This window comes from Camelus dromedarius, chromosome 16 (assembly GCF_036321535.1).
Source record: "Camelus dromedarius isolate mCamDro1 chromosome 16, mCamDro1.pat, whole genome shotgun sequence".
Classification (NCBI taxonomy): domain Eukaryota; kingdom Metazoa; phylum Chordata; class Mammalia; order Artiodactyla; family Camelidae; genus Camelus; species Camelus dromedarius.
The window spans coordinates 44,134,481-44,153,953 of record NC_087451.1 but is presented as its reverse complement, the minus strand read 5'-3'; the positions used below and the strand labels follow the sequence as shown (position 1 = coordinate 44,153,953).

General features: G+C 49.2%; 1 protein-coding gene across 1 annotated transcript; it reads left to right on the top strand.

Annotated features, from left to right (window-relative positions):
- The first annotated feature begins 672 nt into the window (after positions 1-672).
- On the top strand, positions 673-19,473 carry KIF18B (kinesin family member 18B). The gene is made up of 16 exons (XM_031468603.2): positions 673-803; positions 8,109-8,435; positions 9,015-9,172; positions 9,505-9,609; positions 9,814-9,924; positions 10,004-10,201; positions 10,356-10,532; positions 11,185-11,259; positions 11,429-11,529; positions 11,917-12,103; positions 12,484-12,611; positions 15,208-15,413; positions 15,693-16,218; positions 17,189-17,278; positions 17,765-17,868; positions 18,084-19,473. The coding sequence occupies exons 2-16, from the start codon at positions 8,117-8,119 to the stop codon at positions 18,116-18,118; spliced, it is 2,520 nt and encodes an 839-aa protein (XP_031324463.2). The 5' UTR covers positions 673-803; positions 8,109-8,116; the 3' UTR covers positions 18,119-19,473.

Sequence of the window (19,473 nt, the reverse complement as noted above, 5' to 3'; positions counted from 1 at the left end):
CTCCTGATTCCAGAGCAAGGCTCTCTCTTCGACCCCCACAATCTCCGGTATTGGGGATCAACGTGAGGGTGGCTGACCGGAATCCAAGCAGCGGGCGGCTGTGGATAGAGACAGTGCTGCCCAGCGGTACCCTAAGCACTCCCCCCCCCACCCCGCCCCATACTCGACAATCTGTCCATGATACTCTTGACACTGTCAAAGCCAAGCGAATGGAATTGCCATTCTCTGCCTCCGCCGGCTTTTCCACTTCAAGGCTGCTGTTGAAATTCCTTCTTGGGATAGTCGCGGAAGAGAAGAACCCTGGACAGTGGCTAAATATCTCTTCTTGGATAAGTGGATGCCGACTTAGCCTACAGAAAAGGCAGGTTTGAAACATGTTTGATGCCTGGTTGCTGCATTTGCTGAGGAACGCAGTCCCAGGGACGACAGAGATGGAGCCTACCTCCAACCTCCGTATCCTAACCCCATTATTGGTTTCTGCTGGTCAGTCTGATCCGTCCAGCCTCGGAGACATTGCCTCAAACCTTCAGGAAGCGGGAAGAGGAAGTGCGCAAACGCACTGTTGACAGCACCCGCCACCCGAGCTGTATTTCGTTACTTAGGAAACAGCCAATCAGCGATCTGGGCGGTGACCAATGGGAAGCTCGCATAAGCCGACCCGACTAATTTGAACACGCGGCGCGGGCCGGAGGTTGGCGCGGGTGGAGTGCGTGTGCGGGGCGCTCTCCGGTGGTGTGGGTTTCCGGTCTGCTGAGGCGGGACCCGGCAGGGAGCGGCGACCAGCGGCGGGGAACCGACAAAGGGTAAGCGCTGGCCCACGGCGGAGCCGACCCCGCGAGCTCCTGCACTAGGGTCTGGACGCGCGGAGTCTGCAGCTGGCGGCGGAAGCTGGAGCCCGGCCTTTTTTGTGCGGGACACCAAGGTGCAGCGTGGAGACCCATCAGGTCCTGGGTGCCTCTCTCTGAACAGGGCGGGGGGCGGTGCGGGGAGCATGGCGCTTTCATCCACACCTGCACGGGAGATCCGCACCCTCTGCTCATCTGTACAGGAACTAGACTGGGTCCGCACTTCTGCACCACGGCCCAGCCCTCTGTACATCCGCTCTGGGAAACGTCTGACTGCTCATGCATAGTGTCCTCCTGCGCACTAGAACTTGAGTCCTGGGACTCCCTGCACATCTGTATGGTGTAGCTAAGACCCCCTCTGTACATTTATGCAGAACCGATTGCAGAGCTGTGCCAGGGACCGTAACTTAGTTACGCCCGTACCCAGTAAATATTTGATTGGATAGAGGAAAACCAAAGAACATCTGCATAACATAAAAACCAGGCCTTGTGCTTTTGCGCCTAGGATGCCTCTACACTTAGCTTTGACCCTTTGAGGTACTGAAGTGACATGGAAAAGATAAGCCTGGTCTGTGTCACAGGAAATAGGAGGTTTTACTGCAGACATTGGTTCTCCTGGGAAAATGGGAAATCATGGGAAAATGCCGTATATTATACCAATTCTGATAATGATAGCTAACATTTATTGAGCACTTACCAGTTTTGAGTTAACTCATTTAATCTTCGCAATAACCCAACGGGAAAGATACTAATATTTACATTTTACAGATTGGGAAACTCAGAGAAGTTAAGCCTAGCTCAGAAGAGAGCATCCCCAAGTTTTCTGTATGAGCTTCTCCTTGATGTTACATTGCTTTCTCCTCTCATCACTCTTCTATTTCCTCTCACATCACCACGTCCCATACTTTAAACAACTGGCAAAGTACCCAGTCCTTCTCTGCATATTTCATGATTGAATTCCACCACCCTCAGAGAGATATTTTAAGGCATTTCAGTTTGTTGATTTTTATATTATCCAGCCCAGCTCCATTTACATTTTTTTAAAAGTGTACAAGTACTATGTTTTTAGAGGTCTTTATCTGGCCACATGGCAAATCTAAACAATTATCAGAGTATTGTACAAACCATATTCCATTTTCACAAGCAATTAAGTTTATTTTTTTAACTTTTTTTTAATTGAGTAATAGTTATTTTACAATGGGTCAAATTCTAGTGTAGAGCACAATTTTTCAGTCATACATCAACATGTATATATTCATTGTCACTTTTTTTTTTTTTTTGCTATGAGCTACCACAAGATCTTGTATATTTTTCCCTGTGCTATACAGTATAATCTTGTTTACGTATTCTCCATTTTAAAATCCCAGTCTGTCCCTTCCCACCCCCCGCCCCCTTGGCAACCACAAGTTTGTTTTCTATGTCTATGAGTCTGTTTCTGTTTTGTATTTATGTTTTGTTTGTTTTTTGGTTTTTTTTTTTTTTTTTTTTTAGATTCCTCATATAAGCAATCTCATATGGTATTTTTCTTTCTCTTTCTGGCTTACTTCACTTAGAATGACATTCTCCAGGAACATCCATGTTGCTGCAAATGGCGTTATATTGTTGGTTTTTGTGGCTGAGTAGTATTCCATTGTATAAATATACCACATCTTCTTTATCCAGTCATCTGTTGATGAACATTTAGGCTGTTTCCATGTCTTGGCTATTGTAAATAGTGCTGCTATGAACATTGGGGTGCAGGTGTCATTTTGAAGTAGGGTTCTTTCTGGATATATGCCCAGGAGCAGGATTCCTGGGTCCTACGGTAAGTCTATTCCTAGTCTTTTGAGGAATCTCCATACTATTTTCCACAGTGGCTTTCCTTGCACAAGCAATTAAGTTTAAAATACAAAAGAAAAAGAAACAAACCCACTTTTGGATATTTTTAAAATTAATTAATTTTTGTGTGGTTTTTTTCGGGGGGGAAGGCAATTAGGTTTATTTATTAATTTTTAGGAGAGGTACTGGGGATTGAACCCAGGACCTCCTGCATGCTGTGCAAGCTAAGCATGCACTCTACCCTCCCCTCTGGATATTTTTTTGGAAAGATGTTTAAATAACGCAAATAGGATATTATATTTATAATTAAAAAGCAATTAGTATGGAATTAAATTCTCTGATTAAAGGAGAAAACATAATCCATTAGGCACAGAAATAGAATTCAATACAATTTAATAACCATTTATGATTTTTAAAAAATAGTAAACTAGAAATAGATTTAAATTTCGTTAAACCAACAAAGAGTGAAATAATGGGAGCATTCTCTATAAAATCAGGAAAGAGACAAGTTGCTCACTATTTCTGCTTTCAATATTGTATCAGAGATCCTAGCCAGAGCTATAAAAAAAGAAAAATAAAATGGTTAGAAAGGAGTAAACAAAACTATCATTAGTTAGAGCCTATGATTATCTATTCAAAAAACAAAAGAACACAGCTCCTTCCTCCGCACAACCACCCACAGAGAATACCAGTGGTCTTTGGACATTTTTTCTGTGAGTACTGAGGTAAGAGGACATAGGAGTTGCAAAAGCCCAGGGACAGAGCAGAGCAGCCTAGGATGAAGAGTAGTACCTCTGGTGACAGAACAAAGCCAAGTTCTGGCCTTGCTACTTACCATCCACATGGCAATTTGCTTCCTGTGCCTCAGTTTCCTTTGTAGAGTAGTAACAAGTTATTGATACAATGTAACAATTTTATCAATAACTACAGAATGAGATTGTTGTGAAAGTTAAATGAAACACTTGTAAAGCACCTAGCCTGGTGCCTGATACATAGTAAGTACTCAATAAATGTTTGCTATCATCTTAATTGTTTTTAGGCTTTTGGATTCAGACTGCTTTTCTCTGGCCTTTATTCATTCATAGGATAAATATTATACAGCATCTACTGCATGCTGGATTTGGTGCTAGGGATCTGGGTTGCACAGACTGTATCAGAAGAGGGTCCTGCTCTTTTTTAACTTAAAGACAAGAAACATGATGTGTGAGCTGTGAAGGAGCGATGAAGGGGACTACAGCAACCCCAGAAAAGTACCATATCCAAGGGCTAAGCACCTTCCCTGCCTTCCCACTTCCCAATGTCTGCAGGCAGATCCCCTCAAGTCCTCAGAAATTCTTCTCCAGGGGCTTCTGAGGAGCTTGGGCTTACTCTCTCTGTCCTTATGAGGGTGGGCAGAGGAGTCTACCCTGAAAACAACTGAATCTTGGCTTCCCATCCCCAGCTCAGGAGCAAACTAGCCTCTGGGTTTTAATGAGATGCCCCGGGTTAGAAACAGGACGTGACTGGCTGGCTCAGAACCCTGAAGATCTTATTAAAGAATCATCTCCCTTGTACTTTGGGCTGAAATGCTCTTTCCAACCGAGGATCAAAGCAAACTTGACAAACGTTCTCTCATTAATCTCCCATCCCCCTGGGGCAGGAGCAGATCAGTAGCTGTTCTCTCTAGCTCTCAAAGTGGAGAAGCTGATATGACATCGAGGTGGTGTGGCTGGTGGAAAGACCTCCCCACCAGTCAGAGGCAAAGCAGAGACCAGGACCCAGGTGTCCTAGCTGCGGCCACGCCAAGTGTCACCGTAACCCTCCCCACCTCCCATCCCATGCCCCCAGCACTGTCTCGGGAAGAGGGAAAACATCTCATTAGGCAAACAGTCTGCCTTACTGGCCCTCAGGAGGCAGAGAGGAGAGAACTGTAAAGGTTATGTGCACACTGCTGCCAGTGCCCTTTTAATTTCCTGCTTAGAATGTTAGACTGCTCTGTGGCTTCTCCTCAGCTCAGACCCTCCCCACGGGGAGCTAGGACTGCCATTAAGGCAGGCAATATAGACTCAGATGGTGGGGCCAGGCACCTCTGCCTTCACTTCTCTGGTTACAAGGGTGGGGTTCCCTGGGGGTGGGAATGTGGGAATGGGAGACAGGAATTCTGAGTGTTGAAAATTAGGTCCAGGCAATTTATCTGAAAGTGTTTGCAGAATGTATAATGTTAGTTACATAAAGGGATTATAATTATACAAACACGAGGGACTATTACAACAATGCGATCATGAGAGCATAATATGTAATGTCATTATAAGGCAGTATAGCAGGCTCCATGGTCAGACCGCTTGGGTTGGAACCAGGATTGATCACTTACTACCACTGGGATCTTGGGCAAGTTGCTTAACCCTCTCTGTCTCAATTTTCTCATTGAAAAATGAGGACAATAATAGTATATATCTTGTGGGATTGCAATGGAGTTGAAAGGAGATGAAACATGTAAGGTGCTTAAAACAGTCCCTAACAGAGTGGGCACTTACCTATTGTGTTTATTATTGTGGTAGTCTGATTACTGGGGCAGGAATAGAATTAATTATACACACTTAAAAAGATAATTATTGGTTGATATCTTAATTTTGTTGGGGGAAGAAATTAAGAAGTTTGGAAGTGAGGGGCAGGAGTTTGAAATTAACTCAATTCTGCCTCATTCCCCAAGGAAAATATGAGTTGTTTGCTGGGGTATTAGATAGAAATCCCACATTTCTTTGCTGAATGACCTTGGTAATTATGACCCTTCAACAGGACCTAGTCTTTCCTAGGAAAGCATTCATCTATTTATATTTATAATTCCCAGGAACAACCCTTGTTTCTTGCCCTTGTTAATATATCCCTAGACTTGGGCTGAACTTTTCCAGGACATCTGTGACTCCTGCATTCCAGAAATTCCATCTTTACCCTTGGTAGGCTGGCTTGAAGGAGAAATGGAAAATGCATAGAGAGATCTGAGGGGAACAAAAGAGGGAATAGGTAAATAAGCTTTTAGAATTACTACCAGGGCAACATTAGGAAATCTATCCATGTCACCCTCTATATTAACAGACTAAAGGAGAAACACTGTGTGATCATCTCAGCAAGTGCCAAAAAAGCATTTGATAAAATTTGGCACCCATTCCTAGTGGTTAGTGGAGGGTGGGGAACTAAATATAGGAGAGCTAAAAATAGAAAGTAACTAGCATTATTTGCAAACTATATCATCATTTAATTGGAAAACCTAAAAGAATCAATGACAATCTATTAGAACTAATAAGGAAGTTCAACAATGTGGCCAGATACAAGATCTGCATATAGAAATCAGTAACTTTCCTATGTTCTGGCAAAATGAATTAGAAAAATGTAATTTTAAAAACAGCCTATTTACAATATAACAAAGACTATGCAATAAATGGTAATAAACCCATCGAGAAATAAACAAAACTCATGTGAGGAAGACTATAAAATTTTAGTGAAGATTATAAAGTTGTGAATAATGAAAAGAGATACAATATTCTTAGATGGGAAGACTTGATACTGTAAAGATGCCATTCTCATATTAATCTATAAATTCAAAATAATCCCAATTAAAATCTTAGCAGGATTTTTCATAGAACCTCATAAGCTGATTCTAAACTCATATGCAAGACAGGATGGCCAAGAATAGCCAAGAAAAAGAACAATGAGGTGATATATTATACAACCACAGTTATTACAACAGTGAGTTACTGGAAAAGGATGGAGAGAACAGAATGGAGAGTCCAGAAACAAGTTCATGTTTATATAAGAATTTAGTTATAAGTGGCATTTAAATTAGTGGAGAAGAAATGCACTATTTAATAAACAATCTTGAGATAACTGCTTACCATTTGGAAAGAAAAGATATTTAGAAATATTCTCATACCATTCACACACACAATTGCATCTGGATAAACATCTAAATGTAAGACAGGAAAAGCATTAGAAATATGAAGAAAGTGTTTATTACTTTAGGAAAGGAATGTCTTCTTAAATAGGACATAAAACCATAAAAGAAAAGGTTGACACATTCGACCATTTAAAAATTGGACTTCAGTATGCCCAGGGTGGGATTTTTTTCAAGAATGCACAGTTAGTTTGATAGCAGGTATAATATTGAATAATTTACCACATCAACAAAATAAAGGAGGAAAAAAAACATATAAACGTATCAGAAGATCCTCAAAGGACATTAAATAAAATTCTAGACATCCCTGATAACAACTCTGAGTAAAATAAGAACAGATGAAATTACTAATATGACAATGACAATTTGTCCAAAACTAATATCTAAATAGTGAAGCGCTAAAGCCATTTCCTTAAAGATCAAGAATAAGACACGGCTGTTCATTAGCATCATTACCATTCACTGTTTTGGAAGTTCTAGGGAATGCAGTCGACAACAAATGAACTATTTGGTGTAAGTATGGAGAAGAAAAGATAAAAAATGATTTTCTGATCCATAATTGTATACTCAGAAAACTCAGTAAGCTCTAATAAAAACCAGTTTTGGGGGAGGATATAGCTCAAGTAGTAGAGTGCATGCTTAGCATGCACGAGGTCCAGGGTTCAATCTCCAGTACCTCCATTAAATAAATAATTAACCTAATCACCTTCCCCCCAAAAAAAACTTTAAAAAAAAGGATTAAAAAAATAATTGAGATTAATAAGACAGTTTGAGGGTGACAGGTATAAGGCAGATATATAAAAATCAGTCATGTTTTTCCACACTAGCATTTACCACCTGGAAATGGAGAATGGGGGAAGGTGTTCCATTCATAAGAGTCACTAAGTCCATAAAGTACTTGGTAATTGTGTTAAAAGGACAATTACAGAACCTATCTGAAGAGACAGAAAATATTATTGAGGGAAATAAATATCTGAACAAAGGCAATAGCCATCTTCTTGTACAAAAAAGTTTAATATAAAATAAATATGTAAATTTACTATAATTCCAGTTGTAATCCCAGTAGCATTTTTTTGGGAGGGGGGGTGTTCTGGGAAGGGGAATGGAATTGATAAAATTTTCTTAAAGTCAAATAGGCTGAATAAATGACTGAAAATAGCCAAGCAAATTGTGAAAAAGAAAGCTAGGTGGGAGAGAGGTAGGTCTTCTGTAAAAGAATGGAGTGGAAAGAGTGTGGTGTTGGCACAGGAGTAGACAGATTAGTGGAACATAATAGAAAGTCCAGCAATACGCCTTGGAAGAAAAATATAGTCATTTGGATATGGCAAAAGTGGTATTTTAAGTGAGAAAGTTATTTATTAACTACTGGTGCTGGCATCAATACTTTTATTCTCTTGTATAAAGTGGAGAGCAGCTGTGGGGAGGAGGTGGAAGAAGACCCCTGAGTGTAGGCTGAGGGGGCACCTGCTCAGGCCTGGGGTTGGACTGGTCCTAATCTCTGTCATGTCTCTGCCCAGGTATTGCCATGGTCATGGCGGTGGAGGACAGCATGGTGCAGGTCGTGGTGCGGGTACGGCCCCCCACCCCGCGGGAGTTGGAGAGTCAGCGGCGGCCTGTGGTTCAGGTGGTGGATGAGCGGGTGCTAGTGTTTGACCCTGAGGAGCCCGATGGGGGCATCCTTGGCCTGAAATGGGGTGGCACCCATGATGGCCCCAAGAAGAAGGGTAAAGACTTGACGTTTGTCTTTGACCGGGTCTTTGGTGAGGCGGCCACCCAACAGGACGTGTTCCAGCACACCACCCACGGCATCCTGGACAGCTTCCTCCAAGGCTACAACTGCTCAGGTGAGCCCTCCTCCCCCTCAACTGGGCACTGGTTGAGGGGGTCTCTGGCCCTTGCATTCTCTGTGGGTCCCACTCCATTCATTCTTCTCCTGTGTGTGGGCCACTCTGCTGGGCCCTGGGATACAACAGCAGATCAGACAGATATGGTTCCTGTCCTCTCGATACTTACAGTCTAGAGGGGGAGAAGACACTAATCACACAATCACACCCACAGGTATGTGGTTATAAACCGAGCTAAGTGATATGAGGGAAAGAATTGTGGGCTTTCTAGAGAGGAAGCTACCCAGGCTGGAGAAGGCCTCCCTGAGGAAGGGATAAGCTCCCACCCATGGTGGAGACCCCTTTGCCCTCAAGTCCACAAACCTATAGAGGGATCGGGACAGGGACATGGAGAACTCAATAGGTGTGGTGCGAACAAGGATGCGGGTGGGTGGGAGCAGTGGAACCATACGAGCGGAAGGAAAGGAGAGGGGCTTGCGGAGGAGGGAAGGGGTAAGCAGGTGGAAATGCACCAGGGAGCCCCTGGAGAAGGTGGATCTGGCCCTGCCACCACCCTGCTCCCTACTCTCTCCTCTGCAGTGTTTGCCTATGGGGCCACTGGGGCCGGGAAGACACACACCATGCTGGGAAGAGAGGGGGACCCCGGCATCATGTATCTGACCACCATGGAACTATACAGAAGGCTCGAGGCCCGTCAGGAGGAGAAGAGATTCGAGGTGCTCATCAGTTACCAGGAGGTAGGGCTGTTTGCACCCCAGGATGGGGCAGCCCCAACCCTCATTCTCACAGCCACCTGAAGAGGGAATGAGTGGAGAGGGTATGTTGGGGAGAGGGTGTTAGGGAGTGGGCAGATGGGGACCCAGAGGACGGACACAGCTTGGAGAGAGACCACATGCCAACTGACCCTGCCCATCCTGCTGGCAAGGTGACATTACACAAAGTGCCCTCACAACGGTGTGTGGTTCGTCATGCTTCCCTGGCCCAGGGACTCAGCCCTCCCTGGGCTCTAGGGGAGAGGCTTCCTGACAGGCCTCTCCCTCCCATCTCTCCCCGGTCCCTTTCTCCTCAGGTGTATAATGAGCAGATCCATGACCTCCTGGAGCCCAAGGGGCCCCTTGCCATCCGTGAGGACCCTGATAAGGGGGTGGTGGTGCAAGGACTTTCCTTCCACCAGGTAAGAGATTGGGCTCAGGTGGGATGAGCAGCCCTTCTGGTCCTCTGGGATCCCCTCACCAGGCAGTTTGGGGGTGTCATAGATCCTGCAGTGGAGGTGGTGGTGATAGCAGGTGGGTAACTGGTCCTGAAGAGCAGCCCACTGCTGGGGGAAAAGTCCCGGCTGGGGCGACCAGAGCCCCCTTCCTGTGCATCTCCTCTGTAGCCGACCTCAGCTGAGCAGCTGCTGGGGATGCTGACCAGGGGAAACCGGAACCGCACACAGCACCCCACTGACGCCAACGCCACTTCCTCCCGCTCCCATGCCATCTTCCAGGTGAGAGGGTCACGGGCCAGAGCCTGAGGCTGGGGCTCCTGAGGCCCAGTGCCTCTTCATCCCTGCTGTCTGCCCCCAGATCTTCGTAAAGCAGCAGGACCGGGTTCCAGGCCTGACCCAGGCCCTTCAGGTGGCCAAGATGAGCCTGATTGACCTAGCTGGCTCGGAGCGGGCGTCCAGCACCCATGCCAAGGGGGAGCGGCTGCGGGAGGGAGCCAACATCAACCGCTCGCTGCTGGCCCTCATCAACGTCCTCAATGCCCTGGCCGACGCAAAGGTAAAGCTGCGCAGAGCCAGAGTCCTCCCCAGGACAGCGCCCAAGTGCCCGAGCCAAGGCTCCCTCCCTCCAGCCCTGGACCAAAAGCTGCTGAGTCCCAACCTGGGTCTGTCTAGTCCAGCCACCTCACCCCACACCCACCTGCTGTCCCCAGGGCCGCAAGTCTCACGTGCCCTACCGGGACAGCAAGCTGACCCGCCTACTCAAGGACTCCATCGGGGGCAACTGCCGCACAGTGATGATCGCTGCCATCAGCCCCTCTAGCCTGGTCTACGAGGACACTTACAACACCCTGAAGTATGCTGACCGGGCCAAGGAAATCAAACTCTCGGTGCGTGCCAGCTGGGGTGGCCTGGAGTTGGGGTGCGGGAGGAGACCCCAGCTGGCAGGAAGAGGGGACAGGACCTCCTGGCTTCCTCTGGTACCTGGAGTGAGCATTCCCACGAGGCCACGGGAAGAGTTCTCCAGCCTCTGTCTTCAGGGAAATTCTTTGTGACAAATGTGACACAGTCCTCGCCCTTAAAATATCATAGCACTGGGGTGATTGAGGCAGAATCGTCTCAAGAGGGATGTAACATAAGAGAGTCGCCGAGTGTTGACCCATGATCTTTGTCAGACTTGATTTTAGCAGCAGGCCCATATTTTTGGCAAAACAACATAAACACCAACATATAACACAGATAAAAGCAGAGTTGCTCCAGGTTCCCTGCCTCCTCTAGGGAGCTCCGGCACTCCTGGAGCCACTGCTGCAAAGCCCCTGGCCTGGTCAGAGTGTGTTGGTCCGGGAGCCAGGGGTCTTGGGTTCAAAGGCAAGCTCTGCCTCTTGCTATGTTAGGCGAGCCACAGCCTCCCTGTTTCCCCAGTCGTGAGGGTGAGTTGCGGGAATGTGAGTGAGGTGCCTAGTGCAGCGCTGGCCATTTGTTGCCAACAGCTGCTTTGAATGAGCAAACAGATTTCTCCCCTCCCCTGTGTCCCCATCTCAGCTGAAGAGCAACGTGATCAGCCTGGACTGTCACATCAGCCAGTACGCCACCATATGCCAGCAGCTCCAGGCTGAGGTGAGGAGCCCGCCTGGGGATCTTGGCTGGGAGGCAGGGCGCCCAGGCTCGGGGGCAGGAGAGCGAGAGACGGGAGCACTGGAGTGTGGCCAGGGCCCTCTGCCTGCTCTTCACCTCCTGTGCTCACCTGGGGCTCTGGGGGGGGGGGGGCTGGGCTGCTTCTTTCCAGGTGGCCACCCTGAGGGAGAAACTCCGAGTATATGAGGCAAGAGCCCAGGTCCCACAGCAGGACCTCCCACAGTCCCCCAAATCCAGCCCTGCACATCAGCTGTGAGTTCTGCCTTGCTCATCCTTTCTCCAGCTTCTGGAGGGCTAGGATTCCTTGCTTCTGTCCTGGCACCTGGGGTTAGGGCTTCCCACTCAGTGCCCAGCACCCTGATTACCACCTAGAATGCTCTGTGTCAGAGGAGTAAATCACACCCCAACTCCTATAAGCTCCTATTCAAAACAAGGTGCAGTTAAGGGATGGGTTTCAATGTTTCCTAAACCAGAAAATCCCTGACTCCTTCTCCCACCCTCAGCTACTGCCCATGTGTTACCCAAGCACCCCCCACTTATGGACTCTGTACCACCGGGAACCACAGAGACCCTGCCCCTTCCCTGCTTTGCCCACCTGACCCTGCTTCCTGCCTCTCAAATCTCTCCTTCCCCTCTTAGCCTTCCCAGCTGCCCCTCACCATCCTGCCTTCCCAGCCAGCCCTGCACCCCAGAGCTCCGCCCAGGGTCAGTGGTCCTTCAAGAGGAAAGCCTGGGGACAGAGGCCCAAGTGGAGAAGGTCGTGGAAAGGAACTCTTCAGACAGGGAGCAGCCCCTAGAGGACAAGGATGAAGGCCCAGCTGCGGAGGTAGGACTTGGAGCTCATGGAATATTGGAAGAAATTCTTGGAAGAGATGTGTCGTCCCCACCCTCGCCCCAACTCACAGGTCCCTTCAGTCCTGGGTTCTCCACCCAGATGTCTTACATCTCAGTCCTTAGGAGCCTTTCAGATCTTGTGCAGGAAGAACTATTCTGTCAGATCCATGTGTCTGGAAGTAGAGAGCATGTGTGTTACCAGAAGGGGAGCAGGGAGGGAGGACAGTGATGGGGAGAGAGAGATCCTCTACCAGGACCTGGTCATTCTAGAAGCTGTCATTTCCACTCTTGGAGGAGGGACAGGTTTTAGGAGCTGCGTACGTAGAGGGAGGCCGTCCTCATCCCTCTTCCTATGACTCCCTCCCTTTCTAGGTTCCAACCCAAGTGCTGGAGCAGAACCTCAGACAGCCATCACCAGGGTCCCGTGACCCAACCCTGCAGCCCAAGCCAGTTGTCGACCACCTCTTACCACAGAACCTGGGCAGGGACTGTTCTAAGCAGTAGGTGTCTTTTTTCTCTCCTCTGGGGTCCAAGGTGGGAGGTAATGGGTTCCAGGCCTCTTGGAGCAGGAGTTGGTGCTAAGTACATCACAAAAGCTCTGTTTCTGCTCTAGTTAAAGAGGCAAGTCTTTTTTCATCAATAGTGTCCCTTACCTGCTTTCAATAATTTGGTATTGTCACCTACTCTGTTTACTTACCATCTCTATTTATTACTCCTTGTAGCTGGCAGCTCAACAGGAGGGACGCAAAATACCAAATTCCACCCGGGCAGTCGGCCAGCGCCGGGTTAGGGCAGGGTTCCTGGGCTGGTGCTTTGCTTTCCAGTCTGAGGGCCAAGCTGCCCGCACTTAGCAAGAGGGGAGCAGCCAAGAGAAGCTGGGCAGCTTCAGAAGGGACAGCCTTCCTGAGTCAGGTGTTCGCCATGTGTCTTTATTAACAGATTGGCTGTGGCTATTTCTTCTCAGAAGTAAATACAAACTATCACCCAAAGCCAAAAAGAGAAATGGCTTTTGGACTATTCTTTCGGTGCTTAACAGAGAGGTGTTGCTCGTATTTTTTTCCTTGGCCCTCAGAACATAAATCCCTTGCCACTTAGCTTTGCTGCTGCCAAACTTGCACCCCTCCCTCCCCAGCATGCTTTATGCTAGGCAGAGTATTTAAAGCTTCCGGACAGAAGGGCCTGTTTAATTTTATTTCTCGTCGGGGAGTGTCTGTTCCCGACTCAGCAAAAAATGCTGCAGCCTGAATAATCAGCGGCTTATTATCTGTCTCCTGCTGCTGACTCCCCAGGGCCCCGGAGTGTCAAGGATGCACTGGCGGGATGTCCCCTTGGCCCCCAGGGAACAACCATGGGCTCCCACTGATAACTCAGGGTCTCTCTGCCTGGAGTCCCCCATTTTGAGGAGAGAGGACACCAGGGTTCTCATTTCTGCTTTGCCTCTGGCTTTGTGGTCTCTGACAAGTTGCTTCAACCTTGGCTGTGATTTGGGCATCATGGTCCTTTTTCTGCCTACTTCTTAGAGCTAATAATAGATACAAATAAAATGTGCTGGAAGACCCCAAGTATCAGGGGCTGCAGGACATTCTAGATCATCTCCATACTTGGAAACACCCGGACAACCAGATAATCAAAAATAATTTCACTTTGGCTTTTGAATTTAGAGTCTTAGACCACCAGGGCACTGAGTAGATCTTAGATTTTCCAGTTCAGTGGTTTTTCAGAATTATTTTTTTTTTTAGCAGCAAAGCCCTTTCTTCAAGTGAAATCTTATACTGAGGTCTAATATGTAGAACAGATAAAGCAGAGCTGCTCCATCTAAAATGTCCTCTGATGAGTTTCTTGAAACCTAAATTGAAAACCCATGATATAGATCAGCTCCCCATTTGCTGGGGCCACAGGGTGGGAGAGGCGGGGCCAGACCCCGGTCATCTGACATCCAGGCCAGTTCATTTCTCCTCAGATGCCCACTTTTCTCAGTGGTCTAATCTTCATATAATGTGTGGTGCACGCAGATATAGAATGAATTTCTGCTGTGCTCTTTTTAATTTCTATCCTGCCTTCTTTCAAAAAGGCCTTGAGGCTGCTTTATAAAATGAGTTTGTGTTCCCTGAGCACACACTGAAAGCAGAGGAGGGGGCTCAGAGATGTCCAGGTTGCTAGTGCTGCCCGGGGATAAACGATTGGCCATGAATAATCCCCACCAAGGTAATTGTGTTTATCCTTTTACCATAGGTGTGCCTCACAGAAAGGAAATTTTCTTTATTAGAATCTAAATTTACAACATCAATAATCGCATTACCCTCGTAATTTCCCTTAAATAGCCCCTCAGTGCATGTGAAGTGTGCGTTAATACACACAGACTCTTTCAGGATCCCAATCAGTAAGTGGAAAGCTCAGACTGATTGCATTTTTGAGGGTCTCCTCAGATCTGAGATCAACACGGCCTATCTTATTTAATCTCCTCCTATCCTAACGAGGTAGATAGTATTATTATTATTGTAGAAAACAAGAATTCGCTAACATTATAGTGCTTAGTATGTGCTAAGTACCCTTTAAACACTTTATATGTAAAATAATCCATCTCATTGTCCCAATGACCCTATGTGGTGTCTGTCGTCCTCATTTTAGGGCTGTGGGCACTGAGGGTAAGTAGTGATTTAAGTTCACACAGCTAGGAGATGTTGGAGCTGGGATTTGGGCTGTTAGTTTGCCTTGAGCCTGGCTCTTCGCTGCTACCTTCCATTGCCCCTCCGGGAGACAGACTTACTCAAGATCACAGCACCAGTAGGTGGCAGAGCTGAGAGGAAACTCAGACCTTCTGAGTCCACTTAATGCCCTTTCCCTGCTTTCCAGGTACTGTCAGGGGACATATTTGGTGGCTAAAGCCTCCCTCTGTTACCTGTGGTCATCTTGCCCTTGGTCGTGGCAAGATGGGAGCCACGGCTGGGAGGGTGATGAGGCAAGGCTGCAGGGACCCAGGGGGCCAGCCCGCGTGGCTTCTCCCCACACCTGGAGCAATGGGGCCCGGTGCACGGCGGAGAGGACCTGGCTGGGCTGGTCTAAGGCAGAGCGGGAATCCCTGTCCCTCTGTTCCAGGTTGGCCCTCAGGGTGCTGTGCCTGGCCCAGCGCCAGTATTCCCTACTCCAAGCAGCCAACCTCCTGACCCCTGACATGATCACAGAGTTTGAGACCCTGCAGCAGCTGGTGCAAGAGGAAAACACTGAGCCTGGAGGAGAGGCCTCGAGGGAGCCTGGCCCGGCCAGAGGGCCACCTCTGGCTCAGGAGCTGTGTTCAGAGTCAAGTGAGTCTCAGCCCTGCTCTGCTTCTGCCTCCTGGTGCCGTTTCCAAGGCCCAGCTGGTGCTGAGGGATGGCTGGGGCCTCAGGTGCTGGGTTATGGTTCGGTCAGAGACTAGACCCCTGGGATCATGGACTTCGGCAGAGAAGTCCCAGGAGTCATGAAGACCTGAGGAATCAGGGGCTCCTGCCTGTCTCCATGTCTCTCTCCCCAAATTCTACAAATTCTCCTTCCTTCTGGCCAATCCCTGATCTCAGCTCAGCACCCTCCTTCTCTCTGCCCAGAGCCTCTAGGATACTCTGGCCCCGTGACACGGACCATGGCGAGACAAATGAGTGGCCTCATACATGCTCTGGGGGTCCTGCCTGGGCCTGACCATACCCCAGCCCAGGCATCCCGGCGACCCGCAGAGAAGAAGAGGGGGAGACAGAGCCCCTCGGAGCCAGACAGCTCCCCAGCCCCGAAGCCTGGGACCAAGCGCCAGCGCCAGTCTTTCCTGCCCTTCCTGAGAAGGGGGTCCCTGCCTGAGGCTCAGCCTTCGTTCGGGCCCACCACTCCCCCAGGAGGAAGGGCCTCCTCGTCCAGCCATTCCACTCACTGCTGCCCAACCACAGTCATCAAAAGCCGGGTACCCCTGGGCCCTTCTGCTCTGCAGAACTGCTCCACTCCTCTGGCCCTGCCCACGCGGGACCTCAATGCCACCTTTGATCTCTCCGAGGAGCCCCCCTCAAAGCTGGGTTTCCACGAATGCGTCAGCTGGGACAGTGTTCCCCAGGTGCTGAGCAGGTGGGACCAGCCCGTCATCCCCAGGTGGGTCTCCCTTCTGGCCTCCCTGCAGACCTCCCCTAAGGGAGTCAGGGGTCCTTGTGCAACAGTGGTGCTGCCAGAGGGAATGGAAGACAGCCCCACACTTGGAGCTGGGACTCTGCATCTCTTTCCCTTGGTCTGACCAGAATCCAGGCCCAGGAGAGCAGAACATGCAGTACCTGTGGAGGTGTTGCTTCTCTCGGGGGCCCTGCCTTATCTGGACTTCAAAGCCACCAGCTTCGTGCTGATCTGTGACACTCCCATGAGTGGCTCAGAGATTCCCCTTGGGGGTGGTCAGCAGGGAGCAGGAGATGTGGAGGGGAGCCCAGCCCTCTCTGTTCCTCCACATCACTTGGGCCTGCTCTGAGTTCTGTGCCCCACTGAGAAATCCCTGTTTCTGCCACTTCCACTCCCAGGTTTTATCCTCCAGCCCAGCAGCTGGAACTGGGAAGGGAATCCTGAGAAAACTGTATTCAGCATTTTTCAGTGAGAAGATTAAGCTCTCACTTTTGCCTTTTGCCCACCTGGCAGGGTAGGGGAACAGGAGGGTAGGGGAACAGTGACTAGCTCAGGACAGTCCAAGGCCAAGTACAAGTGGCAGACTGACCTGGACTCCGGAGACCAAGGGCAGCAGGATGCCCACCGCACCCCTGCAACCCTCCCACAGCCCCAATCACCTTTCAGTAACAAGCTCAGAGCCAGGCAGGTGGAAGGGTGAAATTGTTTGAACTCCAGTTCCCCGGATGCGCCAGAAACTGACATCTGGATGTTCTCCCAGAACAGGCCTGTCACTCAACTGTCAGCCCAGGCCGAGTGAGGCAGGGAGGGGAATCCGCCTCTTAGTGGGAAGAAACCTCAGAGGTCATCTTGTCTAACCTCCCTGCCCTGCAAGCGGGGGCTGGAGGGAGGAGGTGCTGGCACCCTTTTCTGGTTCCCCTCTGATTTGCCTCCCTTCATCTTCCTCCCTCCCCAGTGGACCCATGCCTCTGTTCACAATGAAGGGCCCCAAGCCAGCATCCTCCTTCCCTGGGACCTCAGCCCGCAAGAAGAAGCGTGTTGTCAGGTGAGGTTGGGGCAGTTTTGGGGGCAGAGAAAGAGCTTTCACCAGACCAACTACAGCCCTGTGTGTGTGTCTCTGGACCCCTTGATCCAGCAGCAGTGGGGTCTAGTGAGCAGGGCCAGTATCTGGTTGTCTGACTGAGGTTCACTTGGTTCTTGCTATTATAGGATTATTCTAGAGATGAAGCATGTCTCCCTCCTTTGGTAAAGGCCACAGGCCTCCTCTCCATGAGGGAGACATTCAGTGTTCACTGGGTAATCCAAGGAATGGCCTACCCACCCCATCACCACTACTTCCCTCCCAAACCCCACTCAGCTCCCCTTCCCCTGCTGCCAATCCTGCCTTCAAGTCTGGCCTTGAGAGTTCCTGTTGGTGTTTAGCCTCCCCCTGCTCTCATGGCCTGGTGTCTAGCTCTACCCCCACCCCCAGCCCCCTGCAGTCCAGAGGCATGGCTGTGACCTTCCCACCTTCCTTCCTTCTCTCCCATAGTTCCTCAGTCTCCCGGTCACTGGGAGTCACCCGGGGCCGCAGCCGCATCGCCCGCCTCCCCAGCAGCACCTTGAAGAGGCCAGCTGGGCCCCTGGCAATCCCAGGTGACTGGCATTTGGGGTCAGGGATGGTCTGGACCACAGTGGCTGATGACAACCAGAAATAGGAGGGGACAGGGTGGGCTGAGACCCAGATGAGAGGAGGACCTGGGGACTTCCAAGTATCTCAGGGACACTGATGGGATATGGATGGGGAATGGTGGGACACAGCCTCACTTTTCTCCTTACTCCCTGCTTCCCCCCATCTAACTGGCCTGCAGAGCTCCCCTCCAGTCCCCACTGCCCTGGAAACTAGAGGAGCCAGAGGAACTGATGGGAGTCGGGGGAGTACTGTCAGCTGGGAGTTGCTCCACCAAGGTCCCTGAAGCCACCTGCACCAGGAGCCCTGACCCACCTTCCTCAACTCGGAGCAGCTAATGCCAACACCCTCTTCCTTTATTAACACTCTTTCCCCTGCCGCTCATTCTGCTACTTACCCTCTTTATCAATCTCTTGTTACACTCAGCTTCTTAGCCTGTATATATTCATTTGTGTGTTAGTGTGTTGCTATTTTAAAAGGGGCTGCCATCCTTCCTCTCTAGTTTATTACCCTCTCTGTGCAGGAAGGTGGCTTTGGGGGGCCTTTATTCCCCATCCCCATCTAACACAGGGCTCTGTGCAGTGATGGCCACTTTTCAGTAGAGGTGGGATGAGCATGGGATGGGGGTGTGGGGGAGTCCCAGCTTGGCTCTTCCTAGTTTGAGAGAGAGCGAGAGAGAGATGGAGGGAGAGAGGAAGAGAGAGAGACAGGCATCTTCAGCCCCATCCCCCCAGCCTGGAGCAAGAGCCCCAGCCCCATGCCACAGTCCCGGTGATGATGCAGATGGTGGTGCTTTGATTTCCACGTGAAGATAAGCTTATTGTTTTTACCCTTTTGTAAACAGGATACACACTCAGTGTAAAAAGACATGTAAAGAAGAAAGGGAAATTCAGCCTTAATGCTGGTGGTCCTAGACATAAGAAGTGTTAATACTTGGGTTTATATCCTCTGATCCTTTATTTCTGCATATATACATTTATATATATATATATACACATACACACACGTGTAGATATAGATATATTTTTTTATTATAATGATTAATAAACCATCTCCATCCTTGGTGTGTGCCTCTCTCTGTACACTTTGGTAGGATAGCAACACCTTCCCACTCTTCAAGACCTCAACTTCTGGGTTTAAAAAACATTCCCCTCTGCCTGCTCCTGAAGCCTTAGGTTTGGGCCTAGGGATGCCCCATACTCCGCAGCCCCATCCTCAGCTGAGGGCCTCTGCTCCTTAGTGGGTAAAGAAGCTATCACACCCAGAGGCCTGTTCCATCCTCCTACAGCCTGGGCGTGGGTTGCTGGAGTCCTGCCATCAGGGAAAGAGCCATAGTGGTCCCCAGGCTCCAAGCTAAGCCCCAACTTGCTTGAACCCATTGCAGTCTTCCTCCCACCAGCTTCCGACTCTCCTCTCCCCACCCCCGTTCGTGGCTTTCCTCTCCTGTCACTTGGATTGTGACAATTCAACCCAAGTTTACCTCTGTCTCCCCAGGAAGATGTGGCTGGCTGCATGAATGAATAGCGTAAACAAAATTACAGGAGTCTGTGTTTAACTTGCTTCTGAAAACA